The sequence below is a fragment of the Exophiala bonariae genome, assembly GCF_035927105.1.
Source record: "Exophiala bonariae strain CCFEE 5792 chromosome Unknown scaffold_61, whole genome shotgun sequence".
NCBI classification, from domain to species: Eukaryota; Fungi; Ascomycota; class Eurotiomycetes; order Chaetothyriales; family Herpotrichiellaceae; genus Exophiala; species Exophiala bonariae.
In genome coordinates, this window is record NW_027042536.1 from 8033 (window position 1) to 26266 (window position 18234).

The 18234-nt window shown below is 37.2% G+C and overlaps 3 protein-coding genes across 3 annotated transcripts; all 3 read right to left on the reverse strand.

The window, feature by feature from the left end:
• Positions 1–2203: 2203 nt before the first annotated feature.
• On the reverse strand, positions 2204–2961 carry LTR84_011932 (uncharacterized protein; the record flags this gene model as incomplete). The annotated part of the gene is made up of 3 exons (XM_064855459.1): positions 2204–2380; positions 2431–2835; positions 2899–2961. The coding sequence occupies 3 exons, from the start codon at positions 2959–2961 to the stop codon at positions 2204–2206; spliced, it is 645 nt and encodes a 214-aa protein (XP_064699878.1).
• A 1657-nt stretch (positions 2962–4618) lies between these two features.
• Positions 4619–6712, reverse strand: LTR84_011933 (uncharacterized protein; the record flags this gene model as incomplete). The annotated part of the gene is made up of 2 exons (XM_064855460.1): positions 4619–6576; positions 6619–6712. 2 exons carry the CDS (start codon positions 6710–6712, stop codon positions 4619–4621), a joined length of 2052 nt encoding a protein of 683 aa, XP_064699879.1.
• A 9777-nt stretch (positions 6713–16489) lies between these two features.
• LTR84_011934 (uncharacterized protein) lies at positions 16490–17753 on the reverse strand (the record flags this gene model as incomplete). The annotated part of the gene is made up of 2 exons (XM_064855461.1): positions 16490–16636; positions 16707–17753. The coding sequence occupies 2 exons, from the start codon at positions 17751–17753 to the stop codon at positions 16490–16492; spliced, it is 1194 nt and encodes a 397-aa protein (XP_064699880.1).
• Positions 17754–18234: the final 481 nt, after the last annotated feature.

Here is an 18234-nt window from a genome sequence, read left to right on the forward strand (position 1 = left end):
AGTGACCATATCTACTATAGAGGCGAAGCTCCTTACCCTTACGAATACTAGTAAGGAAGCAATACTCTAGAAACGAGGAATTAACGATATCCTATAGTATTTGCCTATAGGAAAGGACTATCCTACAATAACTATCGATATTCATTCCTTCTATAATAATACTTAAACTATTAGGCTACTCACTAAACCAATTGCCGAGATATAGACTAAATTGCGTCACGTAGATATCCAATATCACTAGGCGCGCTAGTGCGTACAAAATGGGTTAATAAGAGTCTTCTAGATAAGCATAACGAATATAATTACCGATTTATTAACCAAACCCCTTATAAATGAAAAAACCGCCGAATTTAGGCGTAAATTGAGTCTAGTTTCCATTAATATTAGGGAGGATGTATAATCTCCTTATTTACAACAACCACCTCTTACTACAACGATATTTCCTTAAGTATTTAATATTTCTATAGTGATTTAAGTATAGAGTAGGGCACTCCTTATATCCATTTATTCATTTTACTACCAATTAGCGTAGGAGCCTTAATTAAGCTATATTAGTAGGGCCGCTCGCCATCGAATACTCCTACACAATATTCGACCGCCATTTTCATATTATTCCGCCCCCATCTTTTCCGCGCGCGCGCCGCCGCACACTCCCCCCAACAGCAATACTATTCTTTTATTTTGTCTGCTATAATAGCGACAAATGAGCTGGAGAAGGAGAAAGGATAAAAGAGGGTTAGGAGTGCCTATATATAGATATTCCTAGGGGGGTGTGTTGCTACTAAGCCCTTTCTACTCCACCGTAATAGTCCGCCGTATCGCAATTTACCACTAGTGTAGTTATCAGCTCGATAGGGACCAAAAACCTCAGCTAGACAGGGTCAATAACCAGTTATTTATAGCTCAACGAGGGTCTCAGGAGATGCGGAAAAGGCCATTCTAGATCGTCACCACGCGTAATTTATATAGAGAGAAGAACAGGCTCCATGAGTAGAGAAAACAGAGACAATTGGACAATTCCTGAAGTGCATTTCCTACCGCCAAGCCTCTAACACCTTGCCCTGGCATGCCTATAACGTCATAGCCTCCTCGCCCTACTTTCCTCGTGAGGTCGGTCGATATTTAGGCCGCAGGTCTTGACCTGTAACAAAGAGTATAACGAGGTAAATTCTCTAGTTTTAGGGCCGAGATATAGCGTTTCTCTATAAATACTAAGCTTAGTAATGCCGCGGACTTTCTGGGTATTACTATTTATATATCGATAATTATACACGGTGGTCTAGCTACATAACTCCGATAGAAGGGGTCATTCGACTCGTGATTATAGCGCCGACTCACAGATCGAATTAACGTTCACTTGAGACACTCACTCGGCGTCGTCGTAATTCAGCACTCCAAGTAAGCATTACAATTAGAGAACTGACTCGACTTATGCATTCGGCGCACTAATCGTCGCTACTTCATTATCAATTCTAACCACTCGTCGGCACTTCTACAAGATATTTTTATGCCTACATCTAGGAAGAAGTGGTGTTGCTGCAATATTGTCGGAGTCATTGGTCTCAGGGTACGCTGTTTTCTCTTTGAACTCGTTCATATTTCTATCCGGGAAATCATGCTAAGTCAAGCGCGCAATCATATGTTCGACTGGGTTTGAACTGTTTCTGACCCTTGCCCAAACAACCATGCCAACCCCTCGTTCCTCTCCTTGATCATTTTCTTCGCTTGCGACAATTGAGGAAAGAGAATTTCGAACTCATGAGGTACGCCAGGATATACTATGATCTTTGAACTTACGCCTTGCACTATAAGTTCTCGCTGGTATAAGAGAGCATCATCGCGTATTGGATCGAGGCCGGCGACCTGGATAAAATGTGGTGGCAGACCTTCGTGTCCCCTCGGCCAGAGCAATGGGCTGTGTAGTGGATTCTCAAATTCTGGTTTGTAATAGCCTGAAACAAGAATAAGTTACGGATTGAGCGATAAGACCAAGAGTAGGAGCTTTACGATCAAAGAAATTGACAGTTTTGACGTCTAGCACTGGAGCCATTCGGTTCTGCTCCCAGCTCCCATGATCCTTCCTATACTTCTCGGGAAGTGCAGAATGTGCAATCGTAATCGGGATATTCATCCTTGAAGTTTAAGCCAGTCAGCGTGGTTACCATTATACTAAGACCTAGTTTCAGAATTGAAGAACTGGCATTTAAGGTAATGTCTCGCTTTCTAGTCTGACGTACCACATGCCGGTCAAAGGTGGTGAGACTTTCTCGTCGCGAGCGAGATGGGCAACCGAGCAGGCAGCGGTAGCACCTGAAGAACTTCCTCCAAGTAGAAATCCTTGGGACAAGTCGGCGTTCAAACTTTGCGCATTTGCAGCAGCCTATAATATGCTTAGCCAAAATCTCTAGGTTGAAGATTCCATTGCCCCACCCATTTAAAGGTATCGAAACAATCATGAATCGCAACTGGAAAGATGAATTCGGGTGCCATGCGATAGTCGACGCTCAACGCAATGGCACCATGGTTTCTCACTGCAGTCACCGCGACATCCTCTTCCAGCTCTGGCATGCCGATACAAAATCCTCCGCCATGATATAGCACAATTAATGGACTTCCACCAGCCGGGAGATGTTCAGGCTGATACAAAAGGGACGATATGGTGGTCCCATCTCGGACAGGAATTTGGATCGATGATTTCTTGACTCCCGTCAAGTCCGGTGGAACACCGTGGCCAGAAGCCACAATATGAGCCAGCGTGTCCAGGAAGGCTTGTCTCAAGGTAGGTACGTCTGGTAAGTCTCCAAGGCTGGGTTGAGGCCCTGCGACTCCGAGGATCTATTTATTTACCGAGTTACATCATCTTGTACATCCAGCAAGGAGGGATTCAAAACATCGTACCGTCTCCAACTCGGGATCGATCTTGCCAAAGTTAGCCCATGTGGAAGAATCATCAACAGACATAGTCAATCAAAATTGTCGAGAACCTCTAAGAAGATACCGATGCAAGGACCAAAATTCAGATTTTGGAAGAGATTCTAAGGCCAGTAGCGACAGTACCGCAGTTTTGTAGACTGAGACCATTGCAGCTTCCCGAACCGCTGCAGTGGCAATTCTTGTGTCTGGCACTTGATCCCCTGATAGACCCGGAGTTAGGATATCTGTGATAAGACCTTTTTACTAATTATGGCAAGAAATCCAAAGTTGAAGACGCCCGACTCTATGCGCTGTCACCTCCTGAGATTGCTAACCACGAACAACTGGAGAGTAGGAGATTTAGCATGAAAAGTCCAGCAGGACCAACACGCGGAGTTAATGCATGGAGCAAGCGAGGCAAGCTAGCTCGGGACATTTGACTTTTTCTAGTACTCGATCGCCTGCTTGTCATTGGGTCGGAAGAAAGGAAACAATGGTGATTCCAAGGTGAATGCTTTTCTTCATATCCAGATGACTCTAAAAAGATAAAGTCTCTCTCCTAGACTCCGATCTTGAGGGGTGTGACAGTTTCTTTCCAGGTTTGACTCCTAGACTCCGGCTTGGCGCCACCATTCGGTGGGTCGTTGGTAGAACGATCAACCCAGGTTTCATACCCTTCTGATTTACACAGGTAACATCAGCTGCAGAGATTCCAATAGTATTATCGCATATTAAAGTATAGAAGGGTTTTAATCAATCTGGTTGCTGGCTGGTTGACAGTTTTCCCATGCTATTCATCAATCCTACTTTATTTCAATTCTCTCTAACCTGTGACACCAGACTCGAGTACTAGTCGCCTATCATGCCAACGAAACATCTACGTCGCTTCACAATATTCAAATTTCGGAAAGCTGAGGATTAAGAAACGCTTGTGAGTCGGTACGGAGAACTCAAAAACGTGGCTTTGAAGGTCATTTGGGGGGATCATCCAGACTATCTCTCACGATCAAGCTTACCGTCTTCCGCAGAACGAAGAACCCTACATCCTCGGTTGTCACTTTGGGAAAACCGCGTCGGATGATAGAGCACCGGGTTATACAATAGCCGCAAAAACCACATTCAAGAGCTGGGAGGATTTTGACTTTGCGGACAAGGAATGCCGCTCATGTAGCGTTGAAAGCACTTATCCGTGGAAAACATGAAGGCTATATGATGGTTTACTTTGAGATGGTGCGTAAGTAGGTGTCATGTTGGAGTGGCAATGTGAAACGAATTGGCTGCCCGAGGATACGGCGATTACTTTCCGTCCAACAGACTGACATTTGCTCTAAACGGGCGTGAGAATGACAAGCAAGAAAATCTCGCCTTCTCCAAAATAAGTCCTTGAATTTCTCCCTTATCTTGGTCACACTGGTATTCGTGTAGTCGAATATATATGCTTCATGCCGACTGCAAATACACTGTATTGCCCAACTATGCCTGGGTCTATGCGATCAATGTCGACTAATTATAGTCCAATATCACACAGAGATGGGAGTTCCAAAGTTGAGCCATTCTCGCAAGTTAGCCAGAAGAGCGCGGCTATCCTTGCTGCCTAGCCACTCTCGTTGGTTGCTGTCTTTCCTTCATCACCACCACATAGAGGGAGATCTCCCTGAAAGCGATCTCAGTCTATAGGAAAATACCGGTAGTTCCAGTTCCTTGCTTATACCAGGAAACCCAATGTTTGATCTGACCACGGTGCCGCAGCAACCGGATCATCGATCATTTCTCCCGGATTGAATAGGTTGAAACTCATCCCCAAATTGTCCGTTTCAGGGAATGGTGCAGGACCGAAACCTGAGTCCAAATCTCCTTCAGTTGCAAATGACCACCAAATCCATGTCGAAGCTTCATCATTCTGTCTCACAGGAAGCGAAGCATGATCAAGAAACTCCCTGACACATTGTTGCGCGCGACTAGCCACGGGGAAGTTGTCGGACAGCATTTCAAAGGTCTGGAGTGCTCGCTTTAGTCCTTTTCGACAAGTCAGGCTTTCAGTTTCACTAGGCCAGGCAACTAAATATCCGATAAGAGACAGAGCTGCATTCCATTGCAAACGGAAAGCTTCATACCACCCACGAAGGATTTGAGTTTCAGCCAACATCTGAGTTGCAATATCGATAATTGCTCTGGCGTGATGGATGCATGTCTTGGCATTGTCAAGGATGAGAGGTCCATCGGCTGCGGATATTCCCAAAAAGCATATGAATGGTCTGTACAAGTTCATGGCAAGGTTGTGGTAACGAAGTTCCAGCAATATGCTCTCTCGTTGAAACCAATCAGGAGACATGATATCGAGCTGAATTGAGGCCTCTCCAATACTGAAAGTTGGTGCTAGTCCACTCCGTTTGTTTCTGAGCGTTTCTGGAACATCTTGAATCCAACAGTGTAAGTATGCCACCTTCTGGATCAAGAATGCTGCTACCGTTTCCAATGATTCCGTGTTATCATATATATTCTCTCCGGCCCCTTTTGAAAGAACATCGGCGCACTCGTTGTAGAATGTGACATAGACCGCACGAGTTGCCAGAGTAAGTTTGATATGTAGCAGGTTGAAAGCATAGCAAATGGCCGATTTGTGCAGAAAAAAACTAGATCCGGAAGGTATTTGTTGCGAATCTCCATTTGGCAATGGGCATTGCACTCGAGAGATACTCACAGCAAGAGGCCTGCCAAGTTCCATTGCTACATTCATCTCCAAGGAATAAAGAGTCCAGAAAATTCTCCGTCGAATCACTGATTCCTCGTCAGTCATACCCTGAGGGCTGTCAAGATGATACCCCAGTATGACTGCTGTTCGGATTGTAGTAGCGAGAACGGTATTCGCCGTGTTGAGAAGACCAGCGTTAAACAGGTAGATGACTGCGAAAATCTGGGTTTGAAGAGTAGCTGCAGATGGCGCCTCCAATTCATCTTGCAGGATAATCTGACTTCGCCTGTAGTAAGCGAAACTCTGGCTGTTGGAGAATGGCGCAGGTTCGTCCCATTGGAATTCCCACACGGGTTTGGAAATTGCCGCAACGTGTTGTAAACCAAGCGCAATGACGATATCCACCAATCCAGAAGATTGACGATACCTCGAATCCTGACCCCAAAGCACTCGAAATTGCGTCCTAAATTTGCCCTCGTCAACTATGGGTAGGAAAGGATGGAATGTTTCCCAGAAAAGGTTAATCATGGCTTCCTCTTGAACTTTAGTTAATTTAATGACCGCTTTGTTTGCAATGGTTGCACGAATTGACGTAAACTTGGTCGAGTTCAAATTATTTGCAGCAGTGCAGGCCATTGATTCAATGTCAATCTGCACTAACGGAAAAACAGCACAGTCAGAATGGCTCAGAAGGTACCGATTGAGTCTTTGAATGAAGGACTGTGGCGAGGCAGGCCCATAGCACACACCTCTCCTCAAGAGGTTGTCATCGCTATAGATAGTTTGCCAATACTTCGAGTGTCCGCCATACTGTCTTAGAGGATCGAGGTACTCCGGTAAATATGTGAAGTTCGGCTTAGAAGGCCGTTCCGGTCGTGTTGGTTCGCCGTCATTATCTTTCAGAAGAAATCCGTCAAGTTGATCTCGCAGCTGTTGGACTTGCAACTGCAGGCGTCCAATCTCTCTAGGTGCTGAGATGAGTACAAGGAATTGTACTTGTGACTACCACTTACCTTGTCGCAACAGCGAAGGTTCGAATATCGAGCCTTCCGGTGCTGCCACATTCTCGCCCGGCCGCATCACAATTTCGACACGGCAATCGAGCATCGCACTTAATTCGATATGCGCGACACCAGTCGCAAGCCCGTGCAACCTGCTGCCGCTTTGGTTTATTCATACCGCTGGGAATATTCCTGCTGTTTAGCACTGGGTTAAGAACAGGAAAGACGGTAAATGCTGAACGCAACTCCGGGTTGAAGTCAAAGTGCGGTTCCGACGACGTGGGCGGAGGTTCGGAGTTTAAATTACTAAACTCCAGTCAAAAAGGCTCAAAGGGTTGCACGGTTAACTAAATAACGCGCCGTGACAACAACGCTAATTTGCAAAGATCCACCACATGCGCGAGAGAAGCTTAGACGCAGGCAATTAAGTTAACTATGATTCGGCAACGAGTCAAGTAAGACAATTTCGTGGATTGTTAACCAAAAGGATCAAGTATATGCAATTGAAACCTAGATAGATCAAGTTCCTAGTAAATATATATGGCCCATAGCACAGCTAACAATAAAGAGAAAATCAGAGATTTTTTAGAGTACTCTACTCCACCGTATTCACGATTACACTAACTCGGTAGAGCACGTAATTTTTTAGTATTACAATAAGGAAAAGGTAAGGTTAAGGTAGGTTAGTTTTAACTTTTTCTATAACTATTATGAATAACACGTCCTACTCTTATATCTATTATAATACCTAATAATTCACCTAATTCTAGGTGAATATTCCGTCTTTTTAAGGTATTGCGCTTTAGGGAATCGAGGCTTATTCCTAACAATAACTAGAAATTTCTATATACTCTACCTTAGAGTAATAGAGTAATAGAGATTTATAATATTTAAATATAGTCTAGATCTTATAATTAATTATGACTATACTAAAGTATATTCGAATTTGTATTCGTAGCCTTAACGCTCTATAGTTAACACTAAACTATTTTTATTAGAAACTAGATTATAGAGGCTCTAATAGAAAATAGAACTAAGCTTATTTAGACCTAGTAAATCGAGTAGAGATAGTAGTAGAGTATTACAAGTTAAATCTACAACCTAGATATCGACCTAGCTATAGGGGAAGGTTGGGCGAGGAGGCTATAACGTTACGAGTGTACTAGGATAAGACTCTAGTAGTTATGTAATAGGCTTAGTTCGGAGAAGGCTAAGAGAACTAAGCTAGTAGATTAGTAGATTAGTATAGATTAGTATTAAGCTACTAGTCTACTCTAAGCTACGAGAGATTTTATAAGTATATAGCTATAGTTATTATACTAGTATTTTATAGACTCCTTATAGTTAATAATTATCTTACTACTACACCTAAACTTATTAAACCTTAAGTCCTTATATCTTCTATATCTATCTATAAGTACCTATACTTCCATCTACGAAACTTAACTATATTTAAGTCTAAGAACTATTACGCTCTTAGTAGTTCGTAATATATTAACTACTCTTAAGATAAATATATACGTATAATAGATCTCGATCTTAATAAAGAATTATTATTAAATTTAGACTCTAATAAAGAACTTACGTCTCCTTCGAGAGTTCTATTCTTAATTAACTAGTTAAGTATTTCTTCGTTAATCTCTTTAATCGAACTATTTAAGAAGTTAGCTTTAAGCGATACTATATTTATTCGAGAAGAATTTAGTACTTCGCGAGATAGATCGCGAGTTAAACTATTAAGTATTAATAATACTAATAATAGCGAGAATATCGCTAAACTTAATTTATTCTATAGCGATAGATATAAGTTTAAAGCCTATATTATCTAGTTATAACTTAATTTTCTATTTAATTAACGAAAGTTTACTAAGAATATAGCTAAAGTTATCTATATAGGATTCTTTCTATATAAATCCGCTTTAGACTAGTTTAAGTTAATTCTAGATAATCGCTTAAATAATAGTAACTTCGCTCGAACCTCTACTATAGCGATCTTTATATAAATAGGGTTTATAGTAGAAATAAAAGAAATATATAGTAATATAGATAAACAAAGAATCGTTAAGTATAAATTAAAAGCTTTACACTAAACGTTGTTTATACTCGCGTATATAGCTATATTTTAATAGTATACTCCTTATATTAGCTAGAATAATAAAGCCCTATTAACTTAGTTTCGTCTCGACTTAAAATTCGATATTAAGAATTTATTAATTAATTAATCTACTCTACTAATATTATTAAGTAAGTATATTAACTTATATATTAAGCTTAATTAACGAGTAATCGAGCGATACTAAGAAAAGAGGAGTATAGCTTCTTACTCTAGCGCGAATACTACGAGAAAGCGATATAGAGTATCTCGTAGAAATCCTAATAAGATAGACTAGGAATTTAGTGTAACTAAAGAGAGTCCTAGAAAGCGAACCGCTCACTCTAATTATGAGTCGTTAATACTTACTTAACGAAAAGATAGAATAAATAAGAATCTTTATTTATATTATAGTAAATTAGAATATAAAGTAAGAGATTATCGAGCTAAGGGCTAGCTAGAATAATAGATAGCTACTATCTAGATCTTTATAGCTACCTCTACTCTAATAAAGTTAGGACGCCTCGTTTAATTTAGTAAGCTAAAGGACTATTATAAGCTACTTAAGTAATCTAAGTATATACTCTAGGATATATACTCTATTAATATATTAAGAAGGATATAATAGTTTCGTATTATAGCTCGCGAAGATAAAGTCGTCTTTATTACTATATTTTATTAGAACGAGATCTAGTTATCACGAGTTAAACTCGTAAAAGGTCCTAGTTGGAAGCCGGCGACTTACCTATAGAAGCTAGATAATATCTAGTCTCGTAGTATAGAGCGACGTTACGTAGAACCTCTATCGATTATTACTACGACTATCGTACGACTCGCTAAAGGAGAGTATTTACTCTTACTACGATAGCTAGGAGTGTTCTTCCTTTCCTTCTCTCTTTAGCTTAACGTTCTCGTTACTAGATATATAGTAGTTAAATAAGCTCCTATTTAAACCCTTACATTATATTAAGCTCCCTTTTTATATAATATAGGCGAATAAGTACCTATTGTACAAAATAGATAATATATAAATAAATCTCGTAGAAGCTCTCTCGTAGTAAGTAGTATAGCTCTTTTAGATAATATAAATATAGAACGAGTAGATAGTTATATAGAACTAGCGAATAATAGACCTAGAGCAACGTCTCTAGTAGCGAGATAGTAGTTAGGGTATCGCTACTCTATTAAGGGTAACAATACTACTAGTTATCGTAACGAACGTCGATACGAGAGCTATAGCTATACGACGAAGGGATAGACTTCTAGAGCTATTCGAGTTTAATAGAATACGAGCGATATTTCGTTCGTAGTTAATATAGATACGAGTAAAGCTTACTATTAATCGTATAGATAAAAGTAAAGTCGTATAATTCTAGTATCTTTATAGTTAACTAAGAAGAGATATACTATCCTAACTATTATTATAGGTTAACTTAGTATAGTTAATACTATAGATAACTATTAAGAGCCTTATTAGCTAACTAAAGGTTATATACAACGATAACGAGTTTATAGAGAGGGCGTCGAGAAAGCTCTCAATACTATAATAAGAAATAAAGGCTTTTAGTACCTTTCTCGCGAAATTCGACTATATACTTCTAGACGTAGGAGGTCTCGACTAGATAGATTAAGTTAAGAAGATATTCTTAGTAAACTATATCTCGTATAAGCTATAAAATATAATTATAGTAGCGCTAACTCTAGCGTTATATTAAGAATATTATATACTACTCTATAGTATTAGCGCGAATCTTAAAGCCCTCTATAGGAGGAAGATACGAGCCCTAATACCTATATATAAGATAAGATTAACCTCTCTAGCGAAGGATACAATAGACTAGGAATCGTAAGTTCTAACCTAAGTTACGATCTAAGTAGCGATCGTACAATCTTATTAACGAGTAGTTTAGGCGTCTTAAGAGACGCTTAACTAATATCGAGAAAAAGAATAATACTTACGTTATAATTAATAGGGTTACTTCGTATAGGAGTATAATCTTAGAGTAGTATAGTAGCTATAAGAGTAGAAAGTAGTTACGATAACTACTACTAGAGCTACGATAATAGCGATAGTAGGAGAGAAGTAGTTAAAAGAGTAGCTTTTAGCGAAAATCGTCGCTAGAAGCGTATAAAGAAGACGAAGAAGGAATAGAGTAGTTTTAAGAAGTTAATAGATAGTTTACCTTTCTTAGTATCTATATAAGTAAACTAGAAGGTTTTTATATTAATACTAGTAGATATAAGTTATTTATCGTACGAAATAATTAATACTCGTTTCGCTTCTTATTATAATCTTTAGTGTATTTCGATCACTTCTCGCCTAATTATTAGTTTTAGTATAGATATTAAGTTCGAAATAACTATTATAAACGTCGATCTAGATAACCCCTAAACTAAATAAATAAGCTAAGACTCGAGAACCTAGTTCGAGTAGAAGGCTTACTACACGCTCACTATATAAGAGGAGCTTCCCTCCTCTCTATACTTTAAGTCTTAGTTAAGATACACGTTAAGAAATAATCTATAACCCATTAAACTACTCTAATTGTCGTACTCTACCTATCTATATAGGTTCGTTCCTAATAATAACGAATATTATAAAGTTAGAAATTAATCTTAATAGTTATAAGGAGAACGTCTTTCTTTATATAATCTCTTACTCGTTATATAATATAATTCTTAATCTCCTCTAGATAAAAAAGAATAGTATTCGAATTAGTTTATAGTAGAAATATCTCTATATTAGCTCTTCTAGCCTTTAAATCCCGAATATCTAGCGCGAGTAGCGTATAAAGATAGATTATATATTAGTCTTCGCGACGATATTTTCCTTACTTATACGTTACTAGAAGAAAGAGAAGAGAGTAGAAGTATTCGCTACGAGCCTAGTAGATATTAATAAGATATTAGTAGTAAAAATTCCTATTGATTCTCGTACGAGACTCTTAAAGTACTTTCACTAGTATCTCGATATATTTAATTAGTTTAAGGTAGAAGAACTCTCTCTCGTACGAGAAAAGAGAGTTAATTACGATATTAAACTTATTATAGAAAATAGAAAGACGCCTAAAGTACTCTAGAGACCTCTATATAATATATTACGTAATAAGTTACTTATACTTTAAAAGACTCTTACGAATTTACTAGATAAGAGCTTTATTCGAGTTAGCTTCTCGTTAATAGTAGTCTCGATACTTTTCGTATAAAAGCTAGAAGAGGGTTTACAATTCTATATTAATTATCGCGATTTAAATAAGATTACGAAGAAGAATCGCTACTCTTTATTACTAATCTATAAGATACTACGAAATATTAAATAGGCGAAGTAGTATACGAAACTCGATATAATAGTCGTCTTTTATAAGATACGAATTATAAAGAGCGACGAGTAGATAATAGTATTTTGTATACAATATAATCTCTTTAAATAAATAGTTACTCTCTTTAGTCTCGCGAATATATTAAGTATATTTTAGAAGTATATTAATTAGATCTTTCGTAACTATCTTAATATCTTTTACTTAATATACGTAAATAATATTCTAATATACTCCTCTAAATCTTAGAAGAAGTATAGAGATTACGTATAATAGGTCCTTTAACGATTACGAGAAGTAGGGCTTTAAATCAATATTACGAAATACGAGTTTAAAGTAAAGTTAATAAAATATCTTAAGTTTATTATCGAAGCGAAAAAGGGCGTACGAATAGATCTAGCGAAAGTATTAGCTATTCTTAAATAGGAGACTTCTCGCTTAGTAAAGAGTATATAAAGTTTTATTAGTTTTATAAACTTCTATTAAAAATTTATTAAGAAATTCTTAACGATTATACTATCTATTATAAAGCTCGTATAGAAGGACTTTAAATTTAGCTAGACTAAAGAGGCGAATAACGCCTTTATATAATTAAAGAAGATATTTATTATAATACTAGTATTAGTATATTTCGATACGAAGAGAGAAATAATTATTAAAGCTAATATATCTAAGTAGTATATTAGTAGTACACTCTACTAGATAAATAACTATAGAGTCGTACGACTTTACGTCTTCTTCTCGAAGAAGAATTCACTAGTCGAATATAATTATAAGATCTATAATAAGAAAATACTAGTAATTATATAATACTTAGAGAAATAGAATATAAAACTATAAAGTATAAGAGAATTCGAGATTCGATCTAATTATAAGAATCTCGAATACTTTATAATTATATAAAAGCTAACTAAGCGATAAATACGATAGTCGCTAATCCTCTTATAATATAACTTTAAGATCTTATACGTTAAGGGAAAGGATAATAAATAAGCTAATACTCTATCTCGATACGAATAAGATATTCTCGCGAATAAGAAGAACGATTAACTATAGTTTCGTATAACTTAACTCTTAAAACTAAAAATAATAAAGAGTATTTAGAACGAACTATTTATAGCGCTAATAGCGATAATAGAAGAGCCTTTAACAAATTATATAATAATAGTTATAAATAAACTATAAATAGTAATAGAATCTACGAATAAGATCTACTAGAAAGCTATTATCGCTATACGAGAAGGCGTAAGAATCTTCTCTACTATACTAGATCTTAAGATCTTAATATCAAAATACTCTATTAATAGGAATAGTTAACTACTCTTTTAGAGTAGGCGATAGGTTCTAGACTTCGAACCCCTTCGTATAACGATTATTTAATAGATATATAACTTAATAGTAAATAGATATTCTAGATAAGAAGGAATTATAGTAATAGTATCTTAAGACTTCTTCTAGCTAAATATACTATATAATATTCAAAGGTTCGTACGAAACTATAATATTTATAGATAAATAAAAGCTTAAAGGGAGAGAAAGACTAGCTTCCTAAAGCTACTACTTATATCGAATCGACTTTAGCGCGAGATTTTAATAGACTTTATAACTAGACTATCAAAGAGCGAAGAATATACGAATCTTCTAGTAATTACTAATTAACTAGAAAAAGGCGTAATTCTTAAGAAAATATATATAATTAAGATAGAAGATATAATATAAGTATTACTTCGTACTTTCTATTAATAGTATAGATTACTAATAATAATTATATTAGATCGCGACTTATAATTTATAGGAGCTCTTTAGTAATATTTTTGCGAGCTACTAGATATTATATAGCGACTCTTAATGATATTCTACTCTTAGACGAATAGCTTAACAAAACGAATAAATTAGATAGTAGAAACCTATATTCGTATATATATTAATAAGATATAGGATAACTAGATAAGCTTACTACTAATAGCTAAACTCGCGATTAATAATCGCGATATATAATCTATAGGAGTTAGCTCTTTCTTTCTAAGCTACAAATATTACGTTAAAGTAATTTAATTCAAGAAAATCGTACGATATATTAATATCTCTTAAAGCCCTATTAATAAGAGAGAAGAAATTATATAGTAACTCTAAAAGATACGAGAATAGGTATAAACGTTAATAGTAGTCGCTTAATAAGAATAAGAGGAAATTGCGAATCGTACGAGACGCTAGGCCTCTATATACTAACTAGATAATAAAGTATAGTTAAACTTATAGAATATACATATAACTCGACGATTAAAGAAACTAAACTAGAAGAATATAAAGTATACAATATTAGAAGTCGTAAGAATATATAGCTATTAGCTTAATACTCTCCTAGATATTTATAATATTTTCTATATAAACCTACTTCGTATAGTCGCGACGAACTTATTAGAATCTTAAGTAATTAATAATAAATAGCTAGAACTAATCTAGATTAATAGTAAAAATAAATATAGTATTGAGAAGATCTAGAACTATTATATAGTTCGTTAAGAGCGTAGGTATTAAGACTAACTACTTATAAAATAGAATAAGTATACTTAATCAATATAGGAGCCTCGTTCTCTACTAGAAAATATAATCGCTCTAGATATATACGAGACTCTATAAGAAGAAGAAGGGGGGTGATATTATAAGTTAAACTTATAAGAGATCCTAGTTAGAAGCCGGCGACTTACCTATAGAAGCTAGATAATATCTAGTCTCGTAGTATAGAGCGACATTACGTGAAACCTCTATCGATTATCACTACGACTATCATACGACTCGCTAAAGGAGAGTATTTACTCTTACTACGATAGCTAGGAGTGTTCTCCCTTTCCTTCTCTCTTTAGCTTAACGTCCTCGTTACTAGGTATATAGTAGTTAAATAAGCTCCTATTTAAACCCTTATAGATTATCGTTAAATTGATTATTAACTTCCTCTTTATTTAAAATTTTATTATTTATAGTCGCGAGAGCGCGCTAGGCCTCTAGGAGAGCTCTATACGCTAATATTCTTTTTTAATATAATTAGTTAATTTCCTTTCGCTTACTTTAAGACTTTATTTAGAGAACTTTCTTTTATTTATCTACTTTTCGAAACTCGTCTAGAGAAAAGGTCCCGTTATAGTCTATATTCTTATAAAGATAGTAAGAATACTTCTTTAATTACTCTTTCGAGAAGAAGTAGAGATTACTAAATATAGTATAGTTAGAATAAGTAATTATAGTAACGAAATCTTTAAGTTAAATAATAAGAGTATAGTTATAACAATATTATATAGAGTTAGGACGAGTAAAGAACGCTTAAGGAGATATAATTAGCTATAAGGAACTTACGCGTAGAAGGGGATAGACTTACTTTATATACGTTAAGAATAATATATAGAGAAGAAGAGGAAAGTATTATAAGTTAATACTTAATCTATATAACGACCCGTTAGGATTAATAAATAGAACGAGAAGACTATAACGTAACTAGAGTTTCCGGTATATAAGGCTAAAGATATATAATATACTCTAGATACTCTAGAGATCTAGATACTCTAAAATAGAGTATTAGAGTAAATAGAGTAAGAAAGTATATAGGATTATAAGTATATAGCTACGATTATTATACTAATATTTTATAGACTTCTCGTAGTTAATCTTAACTATCTTATTACACTTAAATCTATTAAACCCTAAGCCCTTATATCTTCTATATCTATTCGTAAGTACCTATACTTCCGTCTACGAAACCTAACTACGCCGAAGTCTAAGAACTATTACGCCCTTAGTAGTTCGTAATATATAGTAGATAGATAAGATATAAGTAATAATAGTAATAAATCGACTTCTTCCTCTTACATCTTAATATCTACTAGTCGAAATTAAGTAATTCTTTTATTATTAGAGTCTACTAAAAATCTAGTATCTAAATATACTAAAGGACTTAGTGGATATAGATATTTTAAGCGAGAGATAAGTAATAGAAGACTTTAGAGTAAATATAGAATTACTCTTTTAGTTTTAGCTAGAATTACGTAATTCTTACTATAATATATTCTATAAATAGTAGAGATACTATAGATACTACTTTTATTACTAGATATAGATATTCTATACGAGATATAAGTAATAATAGATTCTATTATTTAAATATACGCTTACTCGATTAGTACTAGTATATATTACGTAATATTCTTCTAATATACGCTAAAGGTAGGCTAAATTCTAAATATATACTCCTTTTAGTGGATATAGATACTTTTACTAGTGGATTTAGATAGTTTTCGAAAATCGCCTAATCGGGACAGCGCCATACCTATTCGCATATCTGTATCCAGCTGGATACAGATTCCGTAGGGTGTTAAGGAACCACCTTAGTTAGACACTGCTCGTAGTTCAAATCATAATATCTATCTCTTTATACTTAGTGTAACTACGATTAGGCCCTAAGGAAAGACGTCGGTAGTACCGGTTAGCTCCAGATAATGACAGGCTTAATAGTGGTGCCATCGAGTATATCCTGGACAGCCTTATTAATCTCCGACGGTTTGTATTGCTTCTGCAATCTGTCAATAGGGAGTCGATTCTGCCGATAAAGATCGGCTAGCAGGGGCAGAAACTAAAATCTCGATTGTGGTTAGGCACTGACTCGAACACAACCCTTAGGCTGGCCTGGAAGAGAAGCTTACATTTCTCGATAGGCTATTGCCTTGATTTGACGCTTGATACCGTTTGCAACCATTGATGAATGGAAAGACCGGGATGGATATTCTGGCCGCCGCTGGAGGAGCTCCTACCGATACCGCGATACCGCCAGCACCTAGCGCATCGGCCATGGCATTGATGACAGGTACACTCCCTGTACAATCGATTGCAGCATCGATCCCTTGTCCAGCTGTCACACGACGGATCTCAATTCCAGTATCATTGAGATTGGATGCGTTCACGATATGGGTTGCACCAATTTCTTTTGCAAGCAAGAGTCTCTCCTGCTGCCTGTCGACTGCGATGATTGTGGTGAGTAGCTCGGGGTGATCTTCATGCAGGACAGAAGCTGCCATAATTGCAGCACTTCCCACCCCTCCAATGCCGAAGACGACTAGTGACCGTACCTTGTTCTCTACTGGCTTCACCACATTGAAGACAGCACCTGCACCAGTCTGGACGCCGCACCCGAGTGGAGCCAGAATTTCCAAAGGATAATTTTTGTCGACTCGTACACAGCATGCCTCTTGGACAATAGTAGGATTGCAGAAGGAGGACTGCCCGAAAAAAGATGCATGGATCGGTGTACCATTCCAGGTTGTTGTTCGAGATTGGTCTGTGTTTTCCGAGATAAAATTCCGGTCAAAGAACTGAGTGCATTGGTATGGTTGTCCTTCGCGGCAGCTGCGGCAATTCTTGCAAAAGGAATATGAGAGAAGGACATGGTCTCCCGGTTCAACGTCTCGAACTTTAGATCCTACAGTACATACGATACCTGCGCCTACAAGTATCATCAGCTCAATAGCAACGTCTTCGACGGGATGTAACTGCGAATGAATACCTTCGTGCCCAAGCAAGATGGGGAAAGCGCCTGGGAGACTTCCACGCTGCACAGCAACATCAGTGTGGCAGACCCCGGTTGCTTTGAGCTCCACGAGAACCTCAGTTGCACCCAAGGACTCAAGTTCAACGGCATCAACAATGAACGGACTGGACGTTTTCTCAACAATCAAAGCAGTGGCTGACAGCATGACGGCTGCTGGCTATATCGGCTCGGCACGTTGTTCATTTTCATATGAAGAGTTATTCGGTGCTGGAGCACCATTAATCTCTCTTTATGAAGGACCCACGATTCGAACTCCAGCACATATTGCCCGGGGGAGTCGAAGGCCAATATGGTTGGCTTGCGGAGGTTCCGAATTATAAGCTCTCCACAGACTACGGCATTGTGCAATAATCGCGCCCACCGTTGCACCTCCATTCTTCTTCAGTCAGTACCTTCAAATAGCTTCCGAAACCCTTACAACTTTCATTTGTAACCGGGGAGCAACAGCATTGAGTATTTAGCAAGCCGTAGTGCGTATAAGGCTACCACTCTGATCCACCCTGATAGCTATACTAGCTACGTGGCTTCCGGAAACTCCGCAGCATTCTCTTGCCGGCCTAGACTTCATATTCAGTGATACGATGTGTACGTGGGCAACAATATCTGCCACGCACTGCCGTCATTTA